The 24,768-nt window shown below is 38.1% G+C and overlaps 2 protein-coding genes across 2 annotated transcripts in view; one reads left to right on the top strand and one right to left on the bottom strand.

The window, feature by feature from the left end:
- Positions 1-1,528: 1,528 nt before the first annotated feature.
- LOC149725339 (uncharacterized) overlaps positions 1,529-24,768 on the bottom strand; it is a 27,692-nt gene continuing 4,452 nt past the window's right edge. Inside the window, exon 8 of the mRNA XM_089892362.1 lies at positions 1,529-24,310. The gene's annotated coding sequence lies outside the window, so the exon portion shown is untranslated. The remainder of the gene's footprint in view (positions 24,311-24,768) is intronic.
- Positions 19,183-24,731, top strand: LOC149725340 (uncharacterized). Its single transcript, XM_089892353.1, has 3 exons — positions 19,183-20,754; positions 22,687-22,789; positions 23,810-24,731. Exons 1-3 carry the CDS (start codon positions 19,183-19,185, stop codon positions 23,905-23,907), a joined length of 1,773 nt encoding a protein of 590 aa, XP_089748479.1. The 3' UTR covers positions 23,908-24,731.

Raw genomic sequence — 24,768 nt, 5'->3', positions numbered from 1 at the left:
CAAGAACCCCAAGCAAAGCACTTAATAAATTACAGGCCGCGGTTTAACACGTAATAGCTTTTATAATAACAATGAAACTTAGATTTTCTCCTGAAAATAAATTCGCCAATTTATTATATCCAAGTATTACGTAATTTTATGAGCAAACCCTGCCTATTTGCTCAAGTATTATGTGTATGATATATATAACACACACATATAAAGTATTTACATACGCAGCAAAATCGTAATTGTGGTCCCAATGTTTAAGCCACCAACAAAACTGCTGGTGGTCCAATGTACGTTGGGGGTGGCTGACAAATATGACGAAGTACATTTTAAAAGCAACGCTAACTGATTGATAGCTAAGTTGGAAGCTTGAACAAACATGGCGAACAATCAACACAGCGAGTTAGTTCTCACTTCTAGTAGGGGCGTGAAGTTATTGAAACGAGGTCGAAATATTTACTTAACTTTTGATCGTATTAAGCAAAATCAAATCGATGTTTACATCTGGTTTAAGCTTTCAATACATTTGAATCGTTTCTTTGAGATTTAAACGCATTAGAGTTAAGCTGTTTGCTAAGTTTCGGAAAAAATAATTGTCCGTTTGCCAAAAAAAAGTATTTTTAGCGCCGACTTAATCGCTTAACTATGACTTGCCAATGCGGTTTATTTGCATCGGGGTAATGGAATTATCACCATACAGTCATACACAGTGGGTTTGGATGCTATTTCGATACCAGGCCAGTCCCCAGCGGAGTGAAGTAATGCCAAAAATCCGAGCATCTTGGTAACTTTGCAGCTAAGGTTGGCGGTAAGTGGCGCATGGGTTGAGGTGGCCATCTATCAACAAGTAGCAAACACGAAACACAAACAACGGAATGAGAAAGTCTCCGCTTTCACGGGCAATGAGGTATGGTCTGATGCATACGCGCAAATTTAATGGGCGCTATTTTTCACTCGAACGTGATCGAGGCTAGGTCGTGTTTCTTTTAAAGTTTCGTTAATAGCGAAGCTAGCCCACAAACAATGTTGTTTTCAACTGTCAGCAATCACTTGAGGTGCGTGCATCGCTTCATTGCTAATGGAGAGAACGAAAACAGCAATAAAAGCGATTGCCCCAGTGTTTCCGGAGAGCTTATTAAACCTCGCAACCGCCTACCGTTATAACTTATAACGATGGACAAAGCGCTAAGGTTTTAGCGGGAAACACTGAAACGCAAAAAGCTCTCGTTTTTAGATAACACAGTTGGAAACAGACACTATAACTGAAAGCTAAAAACAACAAACTTACAGGTCAACCAAACTAATTGGCAAGATAGTCGTATTTACCAAATCAAGCCAGGTATACGCCTACCGTGCATGGAAAGCAATGTAAGCCCCAATTTTGCGTTGCAGTCAATTCCAATTATCTTGTCCAAAGACCAGAATGTCTACGTTGATAAGACGGATTCGAACAGGCTGGGGACGTCACAGTAAAGCATTCACGTCTAAAGGTCATTTCTCCTAAAACCTAACGTTTGACAGTAGCCTAACTATATACACCTGCAAATAATAAGTCAAGATGAAATAACCGCACATGTCGAAAGCGAGGTGATGCATCATTGGTAACTTATCACTACCGCATTCGGGCGTGTTGTCTTTAAAAAAGATGTTCAACACCCATTTTAGGGCCCAAACTATATCACAGTCTGATAAAAAAGTTAAAGCAGTTTCCACGTCACGGTGATACTGTCAATTGTAGTTTAATGGAAATATATTTATCTCTGCTTTTGATATCAAAATGGAAAGCTGTCTATTCGAATAAATATACAATATACAGACATTTCCAAGACACTGGTAAATTAAATGGTATATAGTAGGGTGGGGAAAGATGGGACAACTTTTTATTCTATTTTCTCGACTCATTTGGTAGTAAACAAATAACATTTAAAAAATTATAAAACCGTATCCCCACGACTCCCATAAACCGTTGTTAATTGTTTAAAACTTTAAAACACGATCAAAATATTTAGATTTTATACGTACTAAACGTGTCCCGTCGTCCCCCACCCTACTATATATTCAAATACAAAATCGTCAATATTTAATACCTAAATTATTACAAGTTTAAAGGCGCCTTTCAATGTATGGGGCAACTTTGTAGTTGCAGAGTTCTTATATAAACAATGTTTGCACTAAATGCGCATCTATATTTCAATACAAAATCGTTAATATTTTATGCACACATTATCATTATAACCGAGTAAACAGGCGAACAGTGCGCGTAAGTTTTAAACAAGTTCATCGGTTCATTTGTGCCAAGGTTGTTGAGGCATCGGGCGGATGTTTAGGATTTACATACTTTCACTTGGTAAGGATTGTTTTGACGTAAGCAAGCAGTGTTTGTGCGCTGGAAGAAAGCCCGAGTTCGCGAGAACGTTTATACGCCAAAAAACGCAGCTGCTAGAAGTTTGTTTACTTTACGGGCGAGCTTAGGTGACCAGGGCTTGCAGAGGTGTATAAACTAAAACCGTTGCTACCAGCACCAGGTAGATTAAACTTTTTTGAAAAAAAGCTTTTCTCGCATTTATTTGCATACCGATGTTTTGATGTCCCATACAGACCGTCCTTATCAAGCTGAATGACAGAAAAGCTGGTATGCGAAACAAATGTACGGACATCATAGTTAAACGACGATAAACCCTTGGCGTTGGTATTATCTTTTTTCTGAGATGCAGCGTACTGAGGTGTAATGCAGCTTTTAAGCAGCGGCTATAACAAGATCATTCCAGTTTAAACCAGTTTCTCTATACCAGAATTTTGCACCACACGGTCATCAATTACCCAGCATGTTAAAAGGTGGTGTGATCTACAGTTGGTGGAATTACGGCTAAATTGGGAGGTGGCGCACTTGGCATTCCTATACCAACATCAAAGCTTCTATTTCAATAAACAAAACCTGCAAGCGACATCGCGAACTTGACGTTTCAAACGTCAGTACAAGTGTGATAGCTTTCTCTAAGGTTAACATTACGACTTAAACAAACCGAAGGGAGCCAAGAAAAATACACAATAAGATACGACATGACGGACACAATTGGGTAAATAGTGTTTTTATTATTTGTGTTAGGTCTCATCCAGTTTAACTGGGATGAAAACCTGTTTACGAGAGGCCGATGAACCCACGGTCGCACCAGTTAGATGGAAATAGCTGCATAAGTGCATTGCTGTTGGTTTAAATATACAACAAGTTAAAAATGCACCAGCCGACCGCATTTCACACGCGTAATCAACGCTTGTTATCACAAGGGTAAATTTTGCCGTGTGAACGAAATTTTACGTGGGTTAGAATAAATTGTGATGTATTAACATAATAGAAACTCATGCGTCTTAATCAATGTTAAATATCAGGCACAAATCAAGAATGATTGCTTTTAGGCACGCAAATTATGGAGCTAATTCGCCATTAAAAAAAATAAATATGGGGCAAACTCTCTATAGTCTCTACCTTGCTAAGTAATGGGAACAAAACAGAAAACCTGAGTCTTAATTTTGAACTTTGAAAACTATAAGAAAAAAAAGTCAGAAATTAATATCTTTAATGGTTAAATTTTTCGCATTCCAAACACGGACGATCGCCGCAACGAACGTTATTTGTGCACGGTAGTTCTTGGTAATCGAGGATATGGGACACAGAGATTGTGGGCAGTTACAGTGAGGTTTCGGGCGTGGGACGTCGTCAGGCAAATTAAAGCATGCCAATGTACGCACATGAGGTCTCACCGCATCAGGTGATGATGCGGCGTTGCTGCACATTCTTAAGATATAAGGATTAGAGCTGACGTCACGAGCATAGACGCTGCAACGTAGGTACATGAGATTTACGAGATATGGGTATTAGGACAGTGTTTCGCAATTATAAAAAAACTGCTTTTAGTCAAGCAAATAAACAAATAAAAACAATAGGCCGGTAGCTGTATGTTCGCAAGCATTAGAATCTTCAATCTTACTTAAAATACTCATATAGTTTTAAACAAATTTTGTAAATATAAAACGTAGATAATAAATAGAAGGGGTGTCTTTCAGTATAGTGTTTTTTTAATGCAAAACTGGACACAGTCTGCAAGACAATCTTGAAAAACTGAACACAAAAGTCGTTAAAGGCGTCGGAATTCAAGTAAAATAGGCGGCTGCTTGCAAGTGGATACGAGGCGTTGGATTTTTAATGCTCTTGGGAGCCGTTTTGTCACCACAAGACTGAAATCTTCACCACACATATTCTAAACACTGTGGGTTGTGGCTTGGAAGCCAAGCTTAGACTAAACAACATAAAGCCATGAGAAGAGTGAATATATTTGGGGGTGATAATCTAAGCAAACCTCCCAATATTTTGCATTCTTGTGCGGTATATGGAAACCGTTTTATTGTGTTTAATAGAAAATAAATAAAACGTCTAGAGTATTACGGTATCGACTAGTTAGTCGCAGGTTATATGGCTGTGGTATTTAAATAGCATGTTTTCGAAATCCGTGTCAGACTACCGGTATGGCCGCCCTTTAAAAAGATTGTTTTTCTCGGTTGTGATGTGAACATCTGACCTTCACATCATCGAAAACAAGCGATAATTACCATCCCCGCACAAGAAGACAATCACAAGGCAATTAAGCGGTTCAGCATACCATACTAGACCATTCAACATTAAGTAGCCGCAAGCTCTACCAACTTGAACCGAAATAGGGATTCTGGATAGCTTATCCATGCTACATGCTTTGAATGTCTTGTTCTTGGTTATAATTACTGCCTTTGAAGTTCTGATAGGATTAAACTGTTTCAGAACTTAAAATAATCTCATATCTTAAACTGTAATATAGGTCTGTGGATAACTTGCTGATTTTTAAGTCCTTCAAATTCGTCTATGCGCTACAACTTGATCTGACAGTAATATAAGCAATGGCGTCCATTATCCGTGTAATTGAATTGTCAACGCCTGACTGCGCAAACGTGAAATGAACCGCCGAAGTGGGCCAGCTACCGATTAGTGCGTTGTGGAGAATCCTTTGTCGATCTATGTTGGCTCGGCCGCCGACTATTTGTCTTGGAGCCGAGGCCTTATTTAAACAAGGTTGAACACAAACTGTCGCTGGTCAACGTTGTTTTGCAAGCAGGGCAGACGGATGTTGGTTCTAGATGCAAATATTTAATGAATGCTACCGCTGCCTATAATTATAATCAAGCCACGCGAGGGGAAATGGGAATTATCAATGTAAAAGCATCTGGAATGCGAATCGTTATCAAAACGTTGTTTGCTGTAAAAACACCGACTTTATGGCCCGTAACGGAACAGCTTAATCCAGAGAACGTAATATGTTATTAAACTATACAAAATTGCAAACTGTACATTGGTTGTTAAAAATCGTTGCAGAATATAATGCAGTCTCGTCGCCGTGAAAGTTAAACGAACAAGCGATCTTTTTATTGGTCCATAAATTTTGTTATAACTGAAGTATAAACGAGACGCAAGAGAAGATGTTTACCGCCCAAGGTTGGTCTTTTACAGCTTTCTCGGCGATTTCTTTGATCTTTGCGATCTGATAAGATTTCAAGACCCGCGCCTGACTAGGAATATTTTACGACGGGGGGAAAGAAGTTGGCTTGTGGACAAGGACAATTATTCAATGCCATTTCTTGTTATTTGTGCATTCACACCGAATAGGTCGCTGCAAGGGCAGGGTCTCATAAAGTTTAAAACAACACGAGCATACAAGCAGTGTTAAACTGCTGCCTGCTATGCTCCCCATGGTCCAGTGTCCATTCCATGCACATTAATGCTAATTATGAAACTAAGAACAAGTTTTGCACAACGAAACAATAATAAATGTCAGAACTATTGATTCTCACTTTAATTGGTTTGGCAGCCATAGTTTATTTTTACACTTTTTTTAACTAAGCAGTTTAATCCCCCTCCCTTCGTTGTTGTAATTGGCTTGATACTATCTACCTGTATTTAGCAACATTGCCACATACTTTGCACACTACGTTACTTCGCACTGACATTTCTTTAGTAATTACAAACCTATATAAACTATAATAACTCCACCTGGCGATATTAAGCCGATTCTAGCCTGCATAAAAATACCACTGGTGTTCGAACCGTACGAATCCCAAGAGAATTCTAGCATTACAGAGCACATTCGACCTGTGTAATTGTATAAGCAACAACAACAAAATCTAAATCGACTTACAAGTGCAATAAACTCCATAACTGCATAACACGTGACATGGTGACGGCTTTAAACTTGAACCCAGTCAACAAATGTAATATCCGTTTGCAATTTTCAATCACAACTTGAAGTTCGTGTAACGAGTGACGGAGCACAGGCACCGACAGCATGGCCACCATCTATACTGCGATAACACGGCAAAATCGTTGGAATATGACTCGTATGGAACTATATGCAAAGCCTGGATAGCGGGAGAAATTTGACTAAATCTTTAATGAGGAGCCACGTTATAAAATCGACCGATCATGCCATTGAGCTGTGTGCATTGATTTCGTGTCGGTAGGGGGATAAGGCAACTTATAATACGAAGCTAGATGGGTATCCGAGGGGAAGGTACGGTGGTGTTATGTACCTCAACTTGGTCATATACTAAAAGATCAAACGCCTTGATCACGCCACTGCTAGTAACAGTATACGTCGCCCATACATATTTATACGTTCAACAAAAAGACAGGGATCAACACTAAACCGCTTTACATATAAGTCAATAATACAACACCGTCCCAAGGGCTACAATGTACTATACTAGGTCGAAGGTAAATAATTCGCTATACGTTGATAACTACAGTAATCACTAATAAGCTGTTTTAGACATATAAGTAAAAAATAACACTGATAATTTGGTAAATATTATTTCAGTGATCAGTTATTTAACTTAAAACAGGAGTTCAATTCATATATATCTTGCACTTGATCTGCTAATACACTGATCGCATTAAACAACAAAATCTTTATCAGCTTATATTACCTGTCTATCAGTTCTGTTGAGTTATCCGTATAAACTAACAACACTGTTTAAGACAGCAGACCAATAAATAATCCCAGCGTTAACTAGTGGTGTAGGGCCCTGCCACCGCGGCTGTGTCTTGGGAATTGAAACCTCGGCCGGGAGATGACATGGCTTTGTTACCTTACAGTGTTTCCAGATAGATTTCTCGTTCTTACTATCTGATTTTGCGGAATTCGTCGCTAAGTTTGATTGAATAGAAGTATTTCCGCGATCTTAACCTGCCTTAGGCGTATACGGGTTATAGTCAGGAGTTAGTTCTTTATAAAGAACATACTGCCAGCGCTATTAACGAAGATAAAGTAAATTGGTAGTTGGTGGTGTTTGTAACCGTGTTATTTGCTCGCAACCGTTGATTCACCTGTTGCATAGCACCAATGAATTACACATTTCAATTACTGGAGCTACGAATCACAGTTTGAGCGACACTATTACTATTTTGTAACCACAAGTCGCTTTCGGATGAATGTGTATGTAATAGTGGCAACACCCACGTAACGTAGTAAGGGGTGCATGAGATCACCCGCACGGATGAGTGCGCACGCCGGTCATGCTTCGCTGAGCATGGCTATGATTGTTTTTCTTTCTTTTCAAGACTCTTCGGATCGACTTTGTGATCCTCAGTCAAGTAAACATAGCGCTAAGGTAACGTCAGCAAGGTATCGTCTCAAATCCCAACTATGACCCAATCAACTTCTACGCATCATTCTTTGCATAATAATAAGTATATCCTAAAATATAGTTTCCAATATTTGATAATTCAATCGCGATAGGGAAGTAGGATTATCGTATAGAACGCCAACAAGGGATAGATCCCGTATGTATACAAGCAACGGAGCGTGGGAGACGATACAAATTAATGAATAAAATTACACGGGGAGAACTGCTTATTTGGCCTTTAGAAATTCAAAATAGATACTTTCTCCAAAGTAAACGACGCAAAGAAAATTTAAGTGAATTGTGAAACGACAGTTAATAAACACGACATCTCGTTATTGAAAACAGCTGTGTTAGTTACTACGAGAGGTTTATTTAATATTCCATATATCTATTATGCATAAAGGTTAGGGCAGTGAACGACGTTTGCGACGAAAGGTACAACAGGTTTAATCGTATTATGTACTTGTGTTATCAAACAAATTTTACCCCATTTGGAATCGATAAATCAATTTGATTCTACGATTATTTTTTTCGTTTGTTGAACACTAACGACAGCTGGGGAACAATACATTAGCAACGGTATATCAACTGCGCTTCGCTCTTAATGCATATTGTATGATGCGTTTTCCAGCAATACTTAACCGTAACGTGAGAAGACCACACATAATCGACCGTCACGTCGTTAGTTGCACGAAAACAATCCTTAAAAGCATAAAGATCACGTATATATACGCTTGCTATCTTATAAACTACTGACCGTAAACTGCATATTGGTTGTTAAAAAATAGAGTGGTTTGTAATTAGGGATGCACATTACAGAATAATTAGTTATTCTAGGATATCCTAGAATACTTTATTTCGAATCTAGAATTCCGAATCTAGAATTTCGAATCTCTTTAAATTCATAGGGAAAAAAATAATTTTAGCCACCTCAGTCAGTTTATTGACTCTTTCATAGTAGCCTTATTGGATCATGAGCTGTAAAATGATTAAAAATTGTACTATTGGGTAGTTTTTGCGTCACAAAACGTATAGCAAGCTATGAAAAGACGTTGGGAAACGTTTACCTTCGAAAGTCCCACAAACACAAAAATTTTTTTTTTCAAAATTAATAAGTTTTAAAAATTGTTAATATAGTTTATAAGATGACGTGTGATGACGTCATTAAACAGAATACCGAATCCCGTAATTAGATTCGAATACAAAAGGATTCGAATCTCACGGATTCGAAATTCTGTAATGTGCATCCCTATTTGTAATGTGCTCGTCTGTTTAACCCCTTAAGGCCTAATCTAACGGTTTAAACTAAATGTATACAAGCGTATTATCTATACACCACATAGCCTACTATATATTGTCTGCCAGGAAATCCAGTTGTTTCAGATATTGCCCGTCTATTAAGCCAAAATCTAACGCTAGTGGTTTAAAACGCAAAACACACATGAAAACACTCTTCCATATTCGATAGCCCATAGCAGAATAACCTGCAGGGTCCTAAAGATAACTTTGCAAAGTCAATATTTTTTATGACTTGTTTTAAAAGTAAAAACACGCATTACAAGTTGATTTACATACAGAATATAAGTTTTAATAAAATTAATTAAACTCTAATGCCAGTAAGCAATATCTCTTCATTTTAACTGGGTATGACTATAATATTGGCAGTGCATTCTACGCAATGTTAAGATCAACTACAACGCGACCTACCAGTGGCTTGCGTTTCTAAAAATGACCAAAATTACTTTCAACAGCAGAGTAGAGTAGTACGAGGATGCTAGAGTGAAGTCGACTCCGTTATCGCTACGAGTACCAACTTCATCTTTGCCACTTGAAGATCACTCAGGACAAAATACAAGTCAGACAAGAGTCGTTGAGCGCTCCAGAACACGAGAAAAGATAGCTGGTGGCTCAACAGTAATTTGTTGCCCATTAAGTTTCGCAATAAAAGTGCTGTTTAACAGAACCTGGTCCCTTACAAAGTTAACCAACACCCATTGCTAATTAACTATCATGGTTTTTATTTTTATAAAATGACAATAGAAATGAACCGTATACGTGGGGCACATTATTAGTTATTACCTATTTTAGTGTGGAGTCTTATCTTCAGCATACCACGGCCGAGATTATGGAGAAAACAACAAGATGATCCACTTTAATTAAAACCACGTAATATCGAGCGTGTTATAACCAGCACAAGGCATGTTACACTGGAGTTTGGGAGTCTCTTAACCTTTTAAGTGGGAAGCAACGAACATGGGCGACGCAGAATAAGAAACATGATAGGAAACTAAAGGAAGGAACCTAACAGTCGCCTAATAAAGTTCTTGGCCGCTGGCATCCGGCAGTGCCGTAAAAAATTGTTTCATAAACGTCGCTCAAAGAAACAGGCGCCCGAATTACAATACAGTGAAGCCTGCCAACTTCCGACGGTGTGACGTAATGTATGACGTCATATTCACACAATGGCTTAATTTAATATTACCGGGGTGGGCGCGAAAATAAAATATAGGAGTGGAAATCGTAAAAATATATTTCGGTATTTAAATGAAATGGTATTTCACAGGAAAATCGAGATCGGTATAAATTTAAATTGTATCCGATAAAACGGTTAAATTCGGAAAATTGTATTATAGATTATTAGTTGGGTAAATGCGTATTAAACTACGAAAATATAGATTTATAACCGATCAATATTGGGTTTTATAACCGGATTTTAAAATATATAAATATATTAAGTCAACATTATTATGGACAGTGGTTACTACCCACCTGTGCGCTCATAACTTTGTCCAATTAAAACCAAAGCAACCAATAACCACCTGTCGAAACTAAGCTAAGCTAACCATGGAACGTTATTTATTCCTTCGGGATTTATTTGTATATACGTAAGTGTGGTGATGACCATTGCGATTTACGGTAACTCATAGAGCATTTATATAGGAAAGAAAATTATAACGGAAACACTGACAACAGGGGGGGGGGTTAATTACATTGTCGTAATTGAAAGATCATGATCATGACGAAACAAGCCCGTTTATTGACAGAGATGACGTTGGACACGGCTGACTGCACACCAGGTGCTGGGAAATGTGGGGTGCATACGTTAGGTTCGGTGACCCATGGCCCTTCTTCCGGGACGACGATTTAAAACAACAGGCAGGCTTTGGTTTAAGTTACGATTATAAGAAGATCTGCTCGAGGCGTAGTGAGTGGTGGGCCAACATTATATCTGGCATATTTGCGGCGTGACGCGTTCTATTTGCGGCAAATCATAGTTTTATGATGGTAGCATTCCCAGGCCGCGTTGTTTTTTTACAAGCAAACATCAAAGGCAGATAAACAGCGACCCTTTTAACTCCCGAAAAATGTTAATTATAGTGATTACCAGGGCGATGACGTAAACAGGGATACGATATATCTTAAGATAAAAACCTGGGTGTTGGGTAATGGGCCAACTCCCTAAATGCAAACTCCCATGGCGTGATTTGCCGTGGAACATCACCCATATAAAATTGAAAAATCCGCGCACGCCGCAAAACTATCTTCGCCATACAATACATGATATTGTAGTGCTGTTGTTTCAATAGTTGTTTCGTAAAGTATGTCTCCGTAAAAGATGATTAAATACGCGGAAAAACTCCCACAATCTACATACAGCTGACACTACATTGGAAACGATATTCCCGAATTGTTTCCGCCAATCAGAAGCACTCGGATACCGGTGATCAAATGTTACGTCATAATACTTATTGTGACTCAGCTTATACACAAACACTTGAGGCGAAAAACGGGAAAAAACTTTCGTTATTTTTTCCAGCAAATAAAACGCTCCAGAATATAAAAACGTTTGGCGGGAGTCTGTAGAACATTCGCCTAATGATAAATACGACACTTAACCCAACATAATCAGTTTAAGTCCCTAATCAGCGAGTGGCGCGTGCATGGTTATGGTTTGTGAGAGATACTTCAAAGCTCCATAGAAACTACTTATGTCTATCACGGCCAATATATCTCACTTGACCCTTAGCTTTATTGATTAGCCAGGATTGACGCCAATGGTCGTTAATTCTCATAATTCTCGACCTTGTTAAAGTGACGGCAAGTTCATTATTACTGGAAGGAGAAAAGATATTCTGTCAAACTTGGCACTCACAGACACGTAACAGACACCACGAGCATCGGCGGCGGCAATCATATTTGCACCCAACAGAAAACACAAATACCGACAAGTATAACTGTTCCACAATTGCAATAACATTCTTAGCTGCAAAACTTAACAATGCTTCTATACAGTATAAGCTACGTCTATTAGGACTTCCATTTCCCACGTCCAACCTATTAGCACCACACCTAAATCTGCTGTCAATAAAACACGTTAACAACAACAGCAAGAAGATTGTATTTGCAGGGCGCAACTCAATCCCGATGATGTAATCAGTTAGCTCATGTACAAGGCCCTGGGAAAGGAGTTCCCAATTTGATTTCGGTTGAAAAGAAAATAGAGCATCATGACAATGGGTTGGGTCCCTTGTATTCATCAGCAACTGTTTACATTCCCCGCAATTACATAGGAGCTATTCACTGCCTCACACACCACTGAACGACAATAGATACGGATCGTTGGGACCAGAGGTACCCATTTACTTTCCCTCATTATTCTCACATTGATTCAACACAAAGGTATACCTTATTGCGCGTAGAGAAGGTATGGGTAGTGGTGAAAATAGATAATCATTTTGTACAGAGTAAGAAAGAAGAACTCCACAAGGAATTGTTGGTAACATGACCCTGCCCTGCTTTAACCACTTAACTCCTGAAATGTTTTGGAAAGAGAGCGCCCAAATAAAGACAATGCTTTCATTTTATCAACACTCTTAAACTCGCAAAAGTTGGATTCAGTGACAAAACAAACATAGTCTTGAAAGCACGATACTTAATTCGAAATTGGTGACACTAAAAGTCATTTAGAGTCCAGCCACAGTGACCACAAGTGAGCACGGGCGACATATTGATTACAAATTTTATTGATTGAAAAACAGTCGCACACGATTGGCGGGAAAAGTTTTTATTCTTTTGTATTTTACAACAATGTAAAAACAAACTTTAGCAGGCACTGGAAAAAGTAGAAACGTGGTTTATATAACAACTGAAAAGTCATTCAAGTAAACACAGGCCATTTCAACATACCACAATTATTTGTAGACAAAGTGCTTGCACATTAAACAAAATCTAGCTTATGTAAACATATGAAGGAATGCAATTAATTATGCTGGCCACATAACATGAAGGCATTAACACTATGCAGCTGCTAATTTGAAAAATATTAACACTAAACATGCTAAATAACTGAAATGAACGGAATTTGTTAAACACATACGAATTGTAAAACTAAACACAACAATAACAAACTCCCTTTAAACCCAACATTCCTATTACCAATGAACATTGTTTAAAACATCTTAATATTTACATGCGTTTTAATAATTAACCAAACAGTCAATACACAATACAACAACAATTCAGTTGCAAAACCTATGCCAATACAACTGAACAGTGAACATCAATGTAGCAGACCTTATTTCTGTTTACTCATAAACATACTATCCATTTCTTTCTTTGACTAAAATTACCTACTTTAATACTTTGGTTTGATAATTGATATATACATATCAAGGCAAAGGATGAATTTCACAAATTAAGTAAATTTTCCTAAATTTTTAATTTTAATCACATAGTAAACAGTTTGACAAATTAAGACTGAAAATATCCACAATCTACTGCTTTATTTAATTTTCAATTTTGAGAAAATAGAAAAGGTAACTTGTATTATGAAGAATAGAATGAGACTGATAGCTCCAAAATAAATTACTTGTCGCCTGTTTATCTTTTATGCACATTTCATGCACTGCAGTAAAGGCATGCAGAATTAACTGTCAATGTATAAGATCTTCTGCATTAGTCAGGCAAATACTGTCACAAAGCATCACTTACAAATCTGTACAGATTTTATATAAGGTTGATAATACCAAATACATTTGCACAAAAGTATTCCCAAATACATACCGGACTTTTGGTTTACTTTTTGCAAATGTTATATACGAAAGTTAAAACTTAAAAATAAGGTAGAAAGTCCGTTTATATAAGAAATGTGAAAATGCAAAGAACTAAACAACACATAGTTAACTTAAAGGATCACTCAATAAGTCATATATTTATCTGTTTAAACTTAAAATCAACGTTAAATGCCTGAATTTTAGTCTTTAAATACTGCTACAAAGTTTCAAGTATACAAACAGAAATACCCTAAATACAGAAACATGTTAAGGCTGATAATGCAAAACCGAAGTTATTTTGAAATACACACCTTTGCATTGACTTCATGCGTTGATGTGTGTCAATAGACTAACATAATAATAAACAGTAGAAAATTCCCTGCTTTCTAATACCATTCACTATCATACAACATATTCTAAATTTCTAATAAACTGTGATGTCATTAAGCGACGTTAATATTTATAAATAGTAAAACAGTTTCACCAACAAAATATAGACATGACTGGCTGCCTATAAACCATAGATCCCTTTTTAATACAGCAGCCGTATCTGCTACGAAAACCGCCGTTATAGCAACTGGGAAATGAAGTTTTGCCACATCAATAATTAACAAAGCGTCTGCTTTAAATTTAAACAAAGTAACACACACGTTTACTCACGATAAGATGAGGTTTCGAACCGTTTTCTTCTTTTGTTTATGTTTTCTAAATGCAAGTAGATTATATATCGTAAATAGATCATTAAAAGTGAAAATATTTCGATATTTTCTTTATTTTTCTAAACAACCTTTGAAGTTAAATAAATATAAGCGCGGAGAAATAATCCTTAAAACGGATACCACGTAGGTCTAATTCGCTGCGAATTTCCGTAATCTTGAAATATTTGCTTTTTAATGGGGACTTTTAGCGAAGAGAATTTTTTTCGCATTACAAACTGTCAAACTAAGTAGGTCAAACTTATATTTTAAACATGTGTATATATCAGTTACACAAAAAAATATATTTTCTTGTTATTCTGAAGTTTTAAAACGTTTATACAATTTTGTGGGGTAAGATGGATACCGTTAGCACACAATATCCCACACTTTGTTATCGTGCCTTTAACAATACTCTTTTAAGAGTCGTGATAATATGGTTGTGTAATTGTGTGAATACTGTTTGTTTATGGGCGATACAAGATAATTAAACATTTGGGCCATCCTACCCCTATAATATACTCTGCGCAGTGTAACACATGGGACAAAACATACGTTTTTGGTTTGCAGGTACTGAATGCAACTAGCGATGTCTATACCTCGACCTTACAGAGTGGAGTGTAAAAACTAACATGTAGAACTTCATGCCCGTAATGATACCCTTGCAAAAAAAAACATCCATATTTTTTACCTGCAGAATCCGCGAAGTGGTGTCCCAGAGGAGGTTTTGCAGCAGCTGGTCATGTTGGTAAATAAACTACTCTGTAGCGCTAGCTACCGGTTTCCATACTTAACGATTTTCAAATGCTCATTAATACTCGAGGAAGTCTTCTTTTACTTTAAATGCATGTCAATTTATGATGATGATCATGAACATTATTAAAAGTACTTCATTTGGGGATTATACAAAAAAAGAATATATATATTGGCGGAAAACCGCAGTCGCTTAACACTGCTGTTTCACACACCTCTACCCGCTTACGAGATACAACCAGTTTAACTTTGTAAGTGGTCATATATTCAAACATGGTGGAGAATTAAAATGTGAATGAATGTAACTTATTTATCCTCGCATGACGGGGCAACGACAGTCGTTATAACACGGGTGTTCATACACCTCGTGCCAGCTTACGAGTTACCATGTATGTTACTTTGTGAGCGAGTTTAGAGAACCCATTAGTGACCGCTGAGTTTAAGCAACCGTTAAGGGCGTTGCCAAGAACACAACACTTTTAGTGGTGGCAGCATGTAGCCTCGAACCCATTTTCCCTTGGGTCGCCGACAGGCGTCTTAAATGCTGTACCACGCCTCCAGATCCCAACAGTATAAAATTGTTATTAAACAAAGGATGCATTTTATGAACATGAAGATTTTTAACTAAAAACAATCCCACCAACGCTAAAGTGCTTGAAATTTTATCAGATACATCATGAAACATGTTTATCAATATCGTATTTTCACGACTTGATTTGCTGGTTAATTTCGCCTCTTGGTTGTTTCATTAAATCATGGCCTTCGCTACTATGATAGATGGAACAAATATACGGTGGGGTGGGGGACGGTGGGATATCTTTAGCACGAAATAAATAAATATCCTGGTCGTTTAAACAATTAACAATGGTCCATGACATTTGCGAGGACAAGGTTTTATAATTCCTTGAATGTTCTTTGTTTACTACCAAAATGTACGAGAAAATAGAATGAAAAGATGTCCCATCTTCCCCCATCCCACTATATGTGTTGTATGTGGATGATAATTATGAGAATATACGGATATAAATTCCTAAAGTATTCTTTGTTTATTAGAATATTGGTGCAGCGGTCGCGTGTTTTGTTTAACCACCAATTCGGTAAAAAATCTTTGTTTTCTACCAAATTGGTCGATAAAAGAAAATGAAACCTGGACTATCTTACTCCATTCTACTATGTAATCGCATATATTAGCGTCTTAGCAAATTCGTGGCTGCAAATTTGCTGCTAAGTCTTCTGAGACAAAACAAAGCCGACTTCGATAAGTTTAAAAGAATTCTCGCAGAATTGCATTAAGAATCATAGATGGCAAGCTCCTTTGGGGTTTGGCCACTCGATCGGCAAGCGAAATATCATTTAAGTTTTTAAATGTCGTTTAAATGGCAGCAGCCGTAACAGGTGGACTGCCACGTGTCGCCCGGTGTGATCGTGTTTCTATCCCAAGGGTGGCAGTGCAGGCATGCCGACGCTCATATGAGCCATTCATAATAATTTGGCGCATGTAAGAGGAAAATGCACCAGTAAGATGGTGCCAGCACATTGTAATTAAAATGTGGTGCTACGGGGTAAGATGGAAATCGTTAGGAAATAAAATCCCTTATTCCCAATCGCTTTTACCAATTAACCACGTTATTTTATATTTGCGAAGTTACGGTTACATAATTATAGTAGGGTGGGGGAAGATGGAACAACTTTAGCACAAAATATATAAATATCCTGGTCGTGTTTTAAACAATTAACAATGGTCTATGGGAGTTGCGAGGATACGGTTTTATATTTCTTTGAATGTTCTTTGTTTACTACCAAAATGTACGAGAAAATAGAATGAAAAGGTGTCCCATCTTCCCCTATCCTACTATATGTAAATACTCCTTTTTTGCTACCAAACGGGACGAGAAAAGAAATTAAAGCATGAACCATTTTACTTCAACCTACTACTACAGTATCTAAGTAATTTCTTTTCGAAACAGATTTAACTTCTTTGCGATTTCAATTAGCGAATCCCAGTTTGACCGTTAAAGCTATAGCTTAGAGTACGTGGTGCTAAATTTCGTTGATTCGCGCCCCTGAAGCGAGCAACTTATTAGATAGAAATCCCAGCTGGTAACAACATGTGTTCATCGCCCTACTGATGTCTGTGGTTGCCGAACTCTCTTTACGAGACTGAGAGCCGACGTCTCGATAAACGAGGTTGTGTATTATGATTTATTTAGGAAATAAAAAGTAAGAAAATAAAAATTTAATTAAGTAAAATACAAACGTTTACAAAAATTTTAATTTTTTTTTACCAATTTTTAATTTTGTTCAAGTATCCGACGACGTTTAAGAAGTTTAAAATCCAAATCCTTTGCTGCTTCCTAGAATTATACTGTGGGGTAAGATGGAAACCGTAAATATTCTGTGTTTACAACCAAATAGGACGATAAAAGAGAATGAAACGTGGACAATTTGCCCTAATACATTACACGGCTAAAAATATTAGGTTTCCTCCTAAAATAGCAGCGACGACCATAAGGTTATTCGAAGATGAAAGGCCAAAGTAACGGATGCAAGTTTCTGCAAGACAATGCTGTAATTGTTACGTCACAGAGGAATTCCACAACTTATTCCAGAGCAGACGAGCGTCGCGTTTACTGTTTGCTAAAAATGGCGACTCGAGGTGACAATTACAATTCGCGCTGCGAATGACGTAATAATGCTATTCGCTGTGATGAAATAATAGAAGTGGAAATTCGAACAATACCAACCCACGATGAAGCATATGTAGCGAATCCGGAATTAAACCTCTAGACTTGCTTGGGAAATGCATGGCGTATATGAGTGTATTACGTGATCGTTAAAGCGTCTTATACAGTCGCATTAGAAGCTATTTTAAGAAAATCCACGGCCCAGCATGCAAATATAGCTGTGATCTAATAGGTTAGGTTAGTTTACATTAAGTTTAATAATGTCGATCACTTATTGCATGTTTCATGATCTTGCAAATATGATGACGTTGTTTATTGAGGTTGCTGCTTTCAGTTTTATACAATCTTCCAACAAGTTAAAACTGGCGAATTTAGACAACGATTCAGTCATAAAATAAAGGCCTTACGCATCTCGAGCGAACCAGTACGAGTGAAAATTATAACTTCAAAGTCTGCCCGGCACGTGACTTAGAGTCTCCCGCGAGACCGGCGCTCCGGAGTTCTGGAATGCAGAAGAAGAAGAAGCATTGTCACCTACTGTGACGTCATAAACGAGTGTCTTAAATAGCGCCTGCATCAAGCCATGCATTCTATAACATCGCTAGCCAGCCACGCATGGTAAAGTTATCAAGCGATAGCCAGTCAATGATATATAGTAGCCAATGTCTGTTATAACCAGGCATGGTCACATAGCGTGTTTTAATACAAGTAGATCTACATGGTATATAGTTAGCGGCGAACTAAAGTTTTAAACTGCAGCAAATTGCAGACATAAGGTCTTGCAAAAGTAGCCTACGAGTATTACATTAGCCATTCGGTGATCAAGTTATTTTACACAGGAATCATGCTTAATGTTGAGTTTGGAAGTTCGTAATAATATGTTAGTTGCAATTAAACTGCAAGCCTTATCGTTGCACGAAGTATATTATATACCAGACTTTACTATATATAGAATCAGAAAGAATACAGTTACGAATCCCCGACGAAACAAGTTTCTAATATTAAATCGTGAAACATTATAAAAGTGAATGGATTAAACTTATCACGCTTAAATTATATCAAGTCTTCAGGGTATATACTTTTCGCCGGTTCTAAATTATTTTTCGCAAGACTTGTTTTTTATACAAAATCTTAACCTAAACGAATGTGCAGTTATAGGTTTAATATTATGTGTTACTTGCAATTACAGTGCAAGGAGAACCGTTGCAAAATTACAACCATAAGTTGCAAGATATTAAGATTATGTATTGACCTCATATATTTTGTATTTCAGAAATCTAGCCGGTAGTTTGACATATTTATACGATGACGTGTATCTCTCTAGAGGAGCTCGACCTCTCTTCAATATTCTCCAACAGCAGCAGCTATTTCACCAGTTACGCCACAAACCCCATTATGACGTCACAAAAACGGACGCCTTCACGACTGAAGCGAGCAAGCAGCGACGTTTTGTTGTCAGATACAGCGGTTTCGCCGGTAAGTCGAGAAGTTTCGGGGGTTTTATCGGAACTGGACGAACTGAAGAGATGCGTGGAGGGAAATTATATCGGAATCGATGCGGAAAAGAGCGATATCTCGATACTTGAGGAACTTAGTAATATGGCGTCCGGTTGTAGCGATTCAGACGTCGCTTACTCGTCCCCGGATTCGAGGTACGGGTCAACTGGTAACCTTACCAGCAAGACAAGTTTCGGATCGGGAATGGGTTTCCGTGACGCTGGGATTGGAGGGCCAGTTTCCCGTGGAAGTTCGCTACGAAACCCCAATATTCGGGGCAAACGTAACTCCATTGAGGTGAAGCAAGAAAACGAACAAAACCCGATCGAGTTTGTTTTAGAAAGCTTCCTCAACTCAAACGAAACCTCCAAACCCAGGATCCCTGAGAGCAGAGTTGAAGACATCCAGTTCACAGGACCCCCTATTAGCAGCATTGAGCCGACAATCACATTTGCATCAACAGAGGAGAATCACAACGACACAGTGAAAGCTATGATGCAATACTTAACCGAGACCAACCAAATGTGTCAAGAAAACAGTGTTCCCGAGCAAATAATCTTCAGCGACTTAAACAGTGTTTCCGCATCTGATTCTCTTCCAAGCGTTGAAGAATTGCTTCAAATTCCGAACGAAAAAAGCCGCAGTTTTAAACCTGACCACACTGCGAAGCACCAGCCGACGCTGAACCGCCCAAAACATTTCCACAACCAAGTAGTCAACCAGCCACATGTACCAATCCTAAACCCAGAGTTACAAAGCTTTGAAAACTTCAGCCCCGTGATAAACAACGGTCTCATCACTCCAACCAACACGTTCACATCCAACCGCATGATGGAGCTATCACCACTATCAGATCTTCATAGTTTATCGCAGGATGAAGACATGGACACAAAGATGTCGCATTATCACCATACAAGCCACCCAAACGGCCATCAATGTTTAGTATGGGCATGCAAAGCGTGTAAACGTAAAACTGGGCCACACGACCGACGGAGGGCGGCAACACTACGAGAGAGACGACGCCTTAAACGTGTCAACCAAGCGTACGACGCCCTTAAGCGTTGCGCATGCGCAAACCCGAACCAGAGACTTCCGAAAGTTGAGATTCTTCGCAACGCGATAACCTACATATACAATCTACAACATATGTTGTATGGCGACCAACAGTCTGATGCAAAATCACCAGAAACCAAACCAGAAACGACTTTAAGCTTGGGCGAAACTTTCGTTAGCAAAACCGAAGTTGATTCGCCGTTTTATCAGTCCGATGACGTCAGACTTACGTCATCAAGGACGTCAAGCCCGGTTGAGTCCCTTCTTGAGTCCACGTCATCGTCCTTCATAATGTCGGATTTGGGCGACGAAAATACTCAACCTCAGGTACTTTAACCTTTTCTTTTTTATCTTTTCTTTCCTAATATTATCGTTTTCCTTCTACTTCTATTTCCGAGTTTCCCCACTCTCAAAACACGCATGTTTATCGCCACCTAACGACGGAATTTAATCCCAATAAAAATCTAACAAAGATTTGCTTCCTTTACCAATTTACCGCCTCAATCTAGCAGCTAATGGCTTCGGCATATCCGTACATTATTGTTCCTCGGGGAAACGATCAGCCGACTACAGTACGTCATAGCGCTCGCGTATGACCCGCGAAAGCGCGGAAATGCCTACAGTGAACATCTACAAAGCCCCGCACGTGGCCCAAGGCCCCCAAGGGACGCACAAGACGCCCAAGCGTGCCAAACCGACCCTTGTAACAAGATATGGTTTTCAGGCTGTCTCCGTGCAGGAATGCATTTGCGGTTCCGACGCCAAGCGTCAGCTTATATAGACAAAAACGCGCAGCAAACGGAAAGGTTACCCAAAGCCGCCATTCCCAAATATAAAACAATTTCATACGATTTGAATGTCTACGTAGGTTCAAATAGAAACCCACGCATGCTGTAATAAAGCCACAACATGGGTTTAATTAAATTGAACTATAGACGATCAAAGGGTGGCATTATGTGGCTTTGAAATATGTTTTAACATTAAATTGCTGAACCCCCGTCTTAAGTTGAAACAAGGGAAAGTCTGGTTTAAGTCGCAATACGTTGTAATATATAGTAGGGTAGGGGAGGACGGGACACCTTTAACACATAGCATCAAAATATCCTGATTGCTTTTTAAACAAATAACAACGATCTATGGGAGTCGTGAAGATACGGTTTTATAATTTTTTGAATGTTCTTTGTTTACTACTAAATGGGACGAGAAAATAAAACGAAAGGTGTCCCGTCTTCCCCCACCCTACTATATACCAATATGTAAAGGCAAGGGAAGCGAAATAGGATCTATAGGGTCTCATTCTAGGTTAAACTTGTCCCATTTACCCAGGATGTACGTCGTACGGTGTATTATACACGGGGGATATGCAACGTACTACAAAGTTGGCTCATGCGATTTTCAATACATTAATCCCACATTTATTACAATTCGAATATATCTTCGTATGATTGCTTATTTCAGCGACGATTTTAGGCTTGAATGTTTAAATTTCCAATAAGAGATATCACGTTACAGACATCAAAAATTGCAAATAAAAATGTTGTTTCGATGTTATCTTTTATAATGTAGAACGTTATTCGAGTTGCTTAATGCATTCCCTAATATAGCGGTATGGGTTTATAGGTCAAATATGCAGTAGCAGCATAAATATAAACTTAATATTAATTTGTAATTGAAATTCTGGCGCCTTTAAAGAGCGGAGGCAATTTAGAAGCCACAAGTGATGCTTGTTGGTGGCGTAAGTTATATTTAAGATCATTGTGGGTTGTCTATGATGATCTAATCCAGCTTATGCGTTGTAAGATATACGGCTTTAAGTTGTGGCCACAAATATAATATGCGCATGCTACTGCCTGTGTGTATAAGATGCTATTTATTATAAGGTTTATCTCGGGGTAGAACGGTTTGGAATTAATAACGCTTAGGATTAATGTGTGCCGTGTGTTTATACACATCATGCTCAATTTCTACTTTCAACATGAAGGTATTCATACACCTCATGCTCACTGTCAAGTTATAATATGGGTGTCTTCTTATGCACTAGACACACATGGTGTATTCATACACCTCATGCTCACTGTCATTCTGTCAAGTTATAATATGGGTGTCTTCTTATACACCAGACACATATGGTGTATTCATACACCTCATGCTCACTGTCGAGATTCACATACGTTGTTAATACACAATAAATGTTTTTATACCGCGAGGTTAATAACAACATGCGCGTACGTGCAAATAACAACTATGTTCCACACACAGGATACGTTCCCGGTAAACTTGCTTACTGATGACGTCACCAGACCCTCGTCAACAACCCCTGACGTCATCGCTGTCGTAAACGAACCAACAACAACAACGGAAGGTAATTAACTGAATATACTAAAAGTTTGACAACAAAGGGACAGACATCGCGAATTAACCCCACTATGACGTCATAACGAAAGCGACCTGTACGCGAAACAGAACAAATATAATAGGTTGGGGTAAGACGGCCCATGTTTTCATTTTTTAACGTCCCATTTGGTATAATAAATAAAGAATATACAAAGAGTAATATATAACCGTTTTCTCGCGACTTTAAAAGAGCGTTAATTGTTGATAACACGGTTAGGAAATATGGGACACTATGTGCTAATGGTATCCCATCTTACCCCGCATCACAAACACATTGTTAAAAACAATCCACAAGAAAGCAATTTGACTGTTACGTCATAGACGGTTTAAAACTTAAATTTCCAGAATGAGATAATTATTCAAGAATAGTTCTGTCATCACTTAATAAACATAATGACCTTTTAATCCGACGCTCTTAAATCTATGCATTATTATGTCATAATGGTCTGTGTATAATCCTTTATGACGGCATAGTGGCGGATGACCTAATTCCCTTTGATTCTCGTTTATCGACGTTGAAAATAGACTTACTGTTGATGTACATACCATACGGGCGGAAATGTTAAATTAAAATGCTTTCCTGACCAAGCCAAGTTTATCTATTAATATAACGCGGTAATAACGTAAGTAGCCAACGCTTCAATTCAATATATTCCGTGGTTTTATTCGGAATATTGAGCTAGCGGTCGCGTGTTTTATTTAACCACCAATAAACTGTATATAGTAGGGTGGGGAAAGATGGGACACATTTTCATTCTATTTTCCGCCCCATTATAAAACCGTACGCTCCAACTCCTATAGACCGTTGTCAATAGTTTATAAAATACGATCAGGACATTTGTATATAATGTGTTAAATGTGTCCTTTATTTCGGTGAAAAAGGGTAAAGAATAAAAACTTTTATCCTGTATATATCACTAACTATATATATGAATTTGTGCAGCTAGCATATAACTGACGTCATAAATTGATTATATTTTGTTCGCAGATCGAAACTCGAGCCCTGTGACGTCAGTGAGCAACAGCGACACCAAGGGAGCTTCTAGTTTGGTTTGTTTGACGTCGATCGTGGAAAGGATCGATTAAAAGAAGAAGTAGCGAGTCTACAAGATTCATATGATGTTGTATACAAGCAGAAGCGTAACGTTGGGGGTGAATGGCCTGTCACCTTAACTTTTGATACGGAGTGCTAACATAGGTTTTAGCACCCAAGTTTTACTCCAAAAACAGCATTTATTCCAGTTGGTCCATTATTGCCAAAAAAACTACAGTAATTTAAATATTGTATCAAAACCACCGCATTTCGGGTGACACTTTTCAAATTTTCGCGAAAAATACTTTTCGTTATACTGTATGATATTTTCCACTACCGTGTAAATATGTTAGTATTGTTACGTTTATATACTAGGTTTAATGTGTGCCACATATTTCTAATTGAAATCCGAAACATTCATTTTTGCCACCGAAGATTCCAATCATGACGTTATAACTGCCAAAAATTTAACTCGTTTTTATGTAAGACTGAAATATGTCCGTGCAGTATATTAGTTGTTGTCTAGCAGTAATTCGCAACACTTTTGAAAACCAAAACGAATGTGCTTTGTATTACATTCACAAGTGTAAAGTAAGTAATATATAACAGTAGGGCGGGGTAAGATGGGATACCTTTGACACATAATATCCAATTTTTCCTAACCGCTTTTTTAACAATTACCAACGCTATGTAGTCGCGTGGGGATATGGTTATAGAATTCTGTAAATATTCTTTGTTTACAACCGAATGTGCCGATAAAAAAAGACTAAAACATGGGCCATCTTACCCCAAACTACTATATGTTTAACATAGATCGTGATTCAGTAAGCGACTCGTTTTAAAATGTCAATACATCTGTCAATGTTAAGCGTTTGAACCGCTGGTTTATTCATTTATATCATGGTTATAATTTG

Source organism: Ciona robusta, chromosome 14, assembly GCF_009617815.1.
Source record: "Ciona robusta chromosome 14, ASM961781v2".
Lineage (NCBI taxonomy): Eukaryota > Metazoa > Chordata > Ascidiacea > Phlebobranchia > Cionidae > Ciona > Ciona robusta.
This window is presented reverse-complemented; position numbering and strand designations above follow the sequence as displayed.

Bases quoted from the DNA above. Each gene is read 5' to 3' on its own strand.
- LOC149725340 (XM_089892353.1), top strand. From the start codon at position 19,183: ATGACGTGTATCTCTCTAGAGGAGCTCGACCTCTCTTCAATATTCTCC. The intron at 20,755-22,686 runs GTACTTTAACCT...TTCCACACACAG, and splicing joins ACGAAAATACTCAACCTCAG to GATACGTTCCCGGTAAACTT. The intron at 22,790-23,809 runs GTAATTAACTGA...TTTTGTTCGCAG, and splicing joins ACCAACAACAACAACGGAAG to ATCGAAACTCGAGCCCTGTG.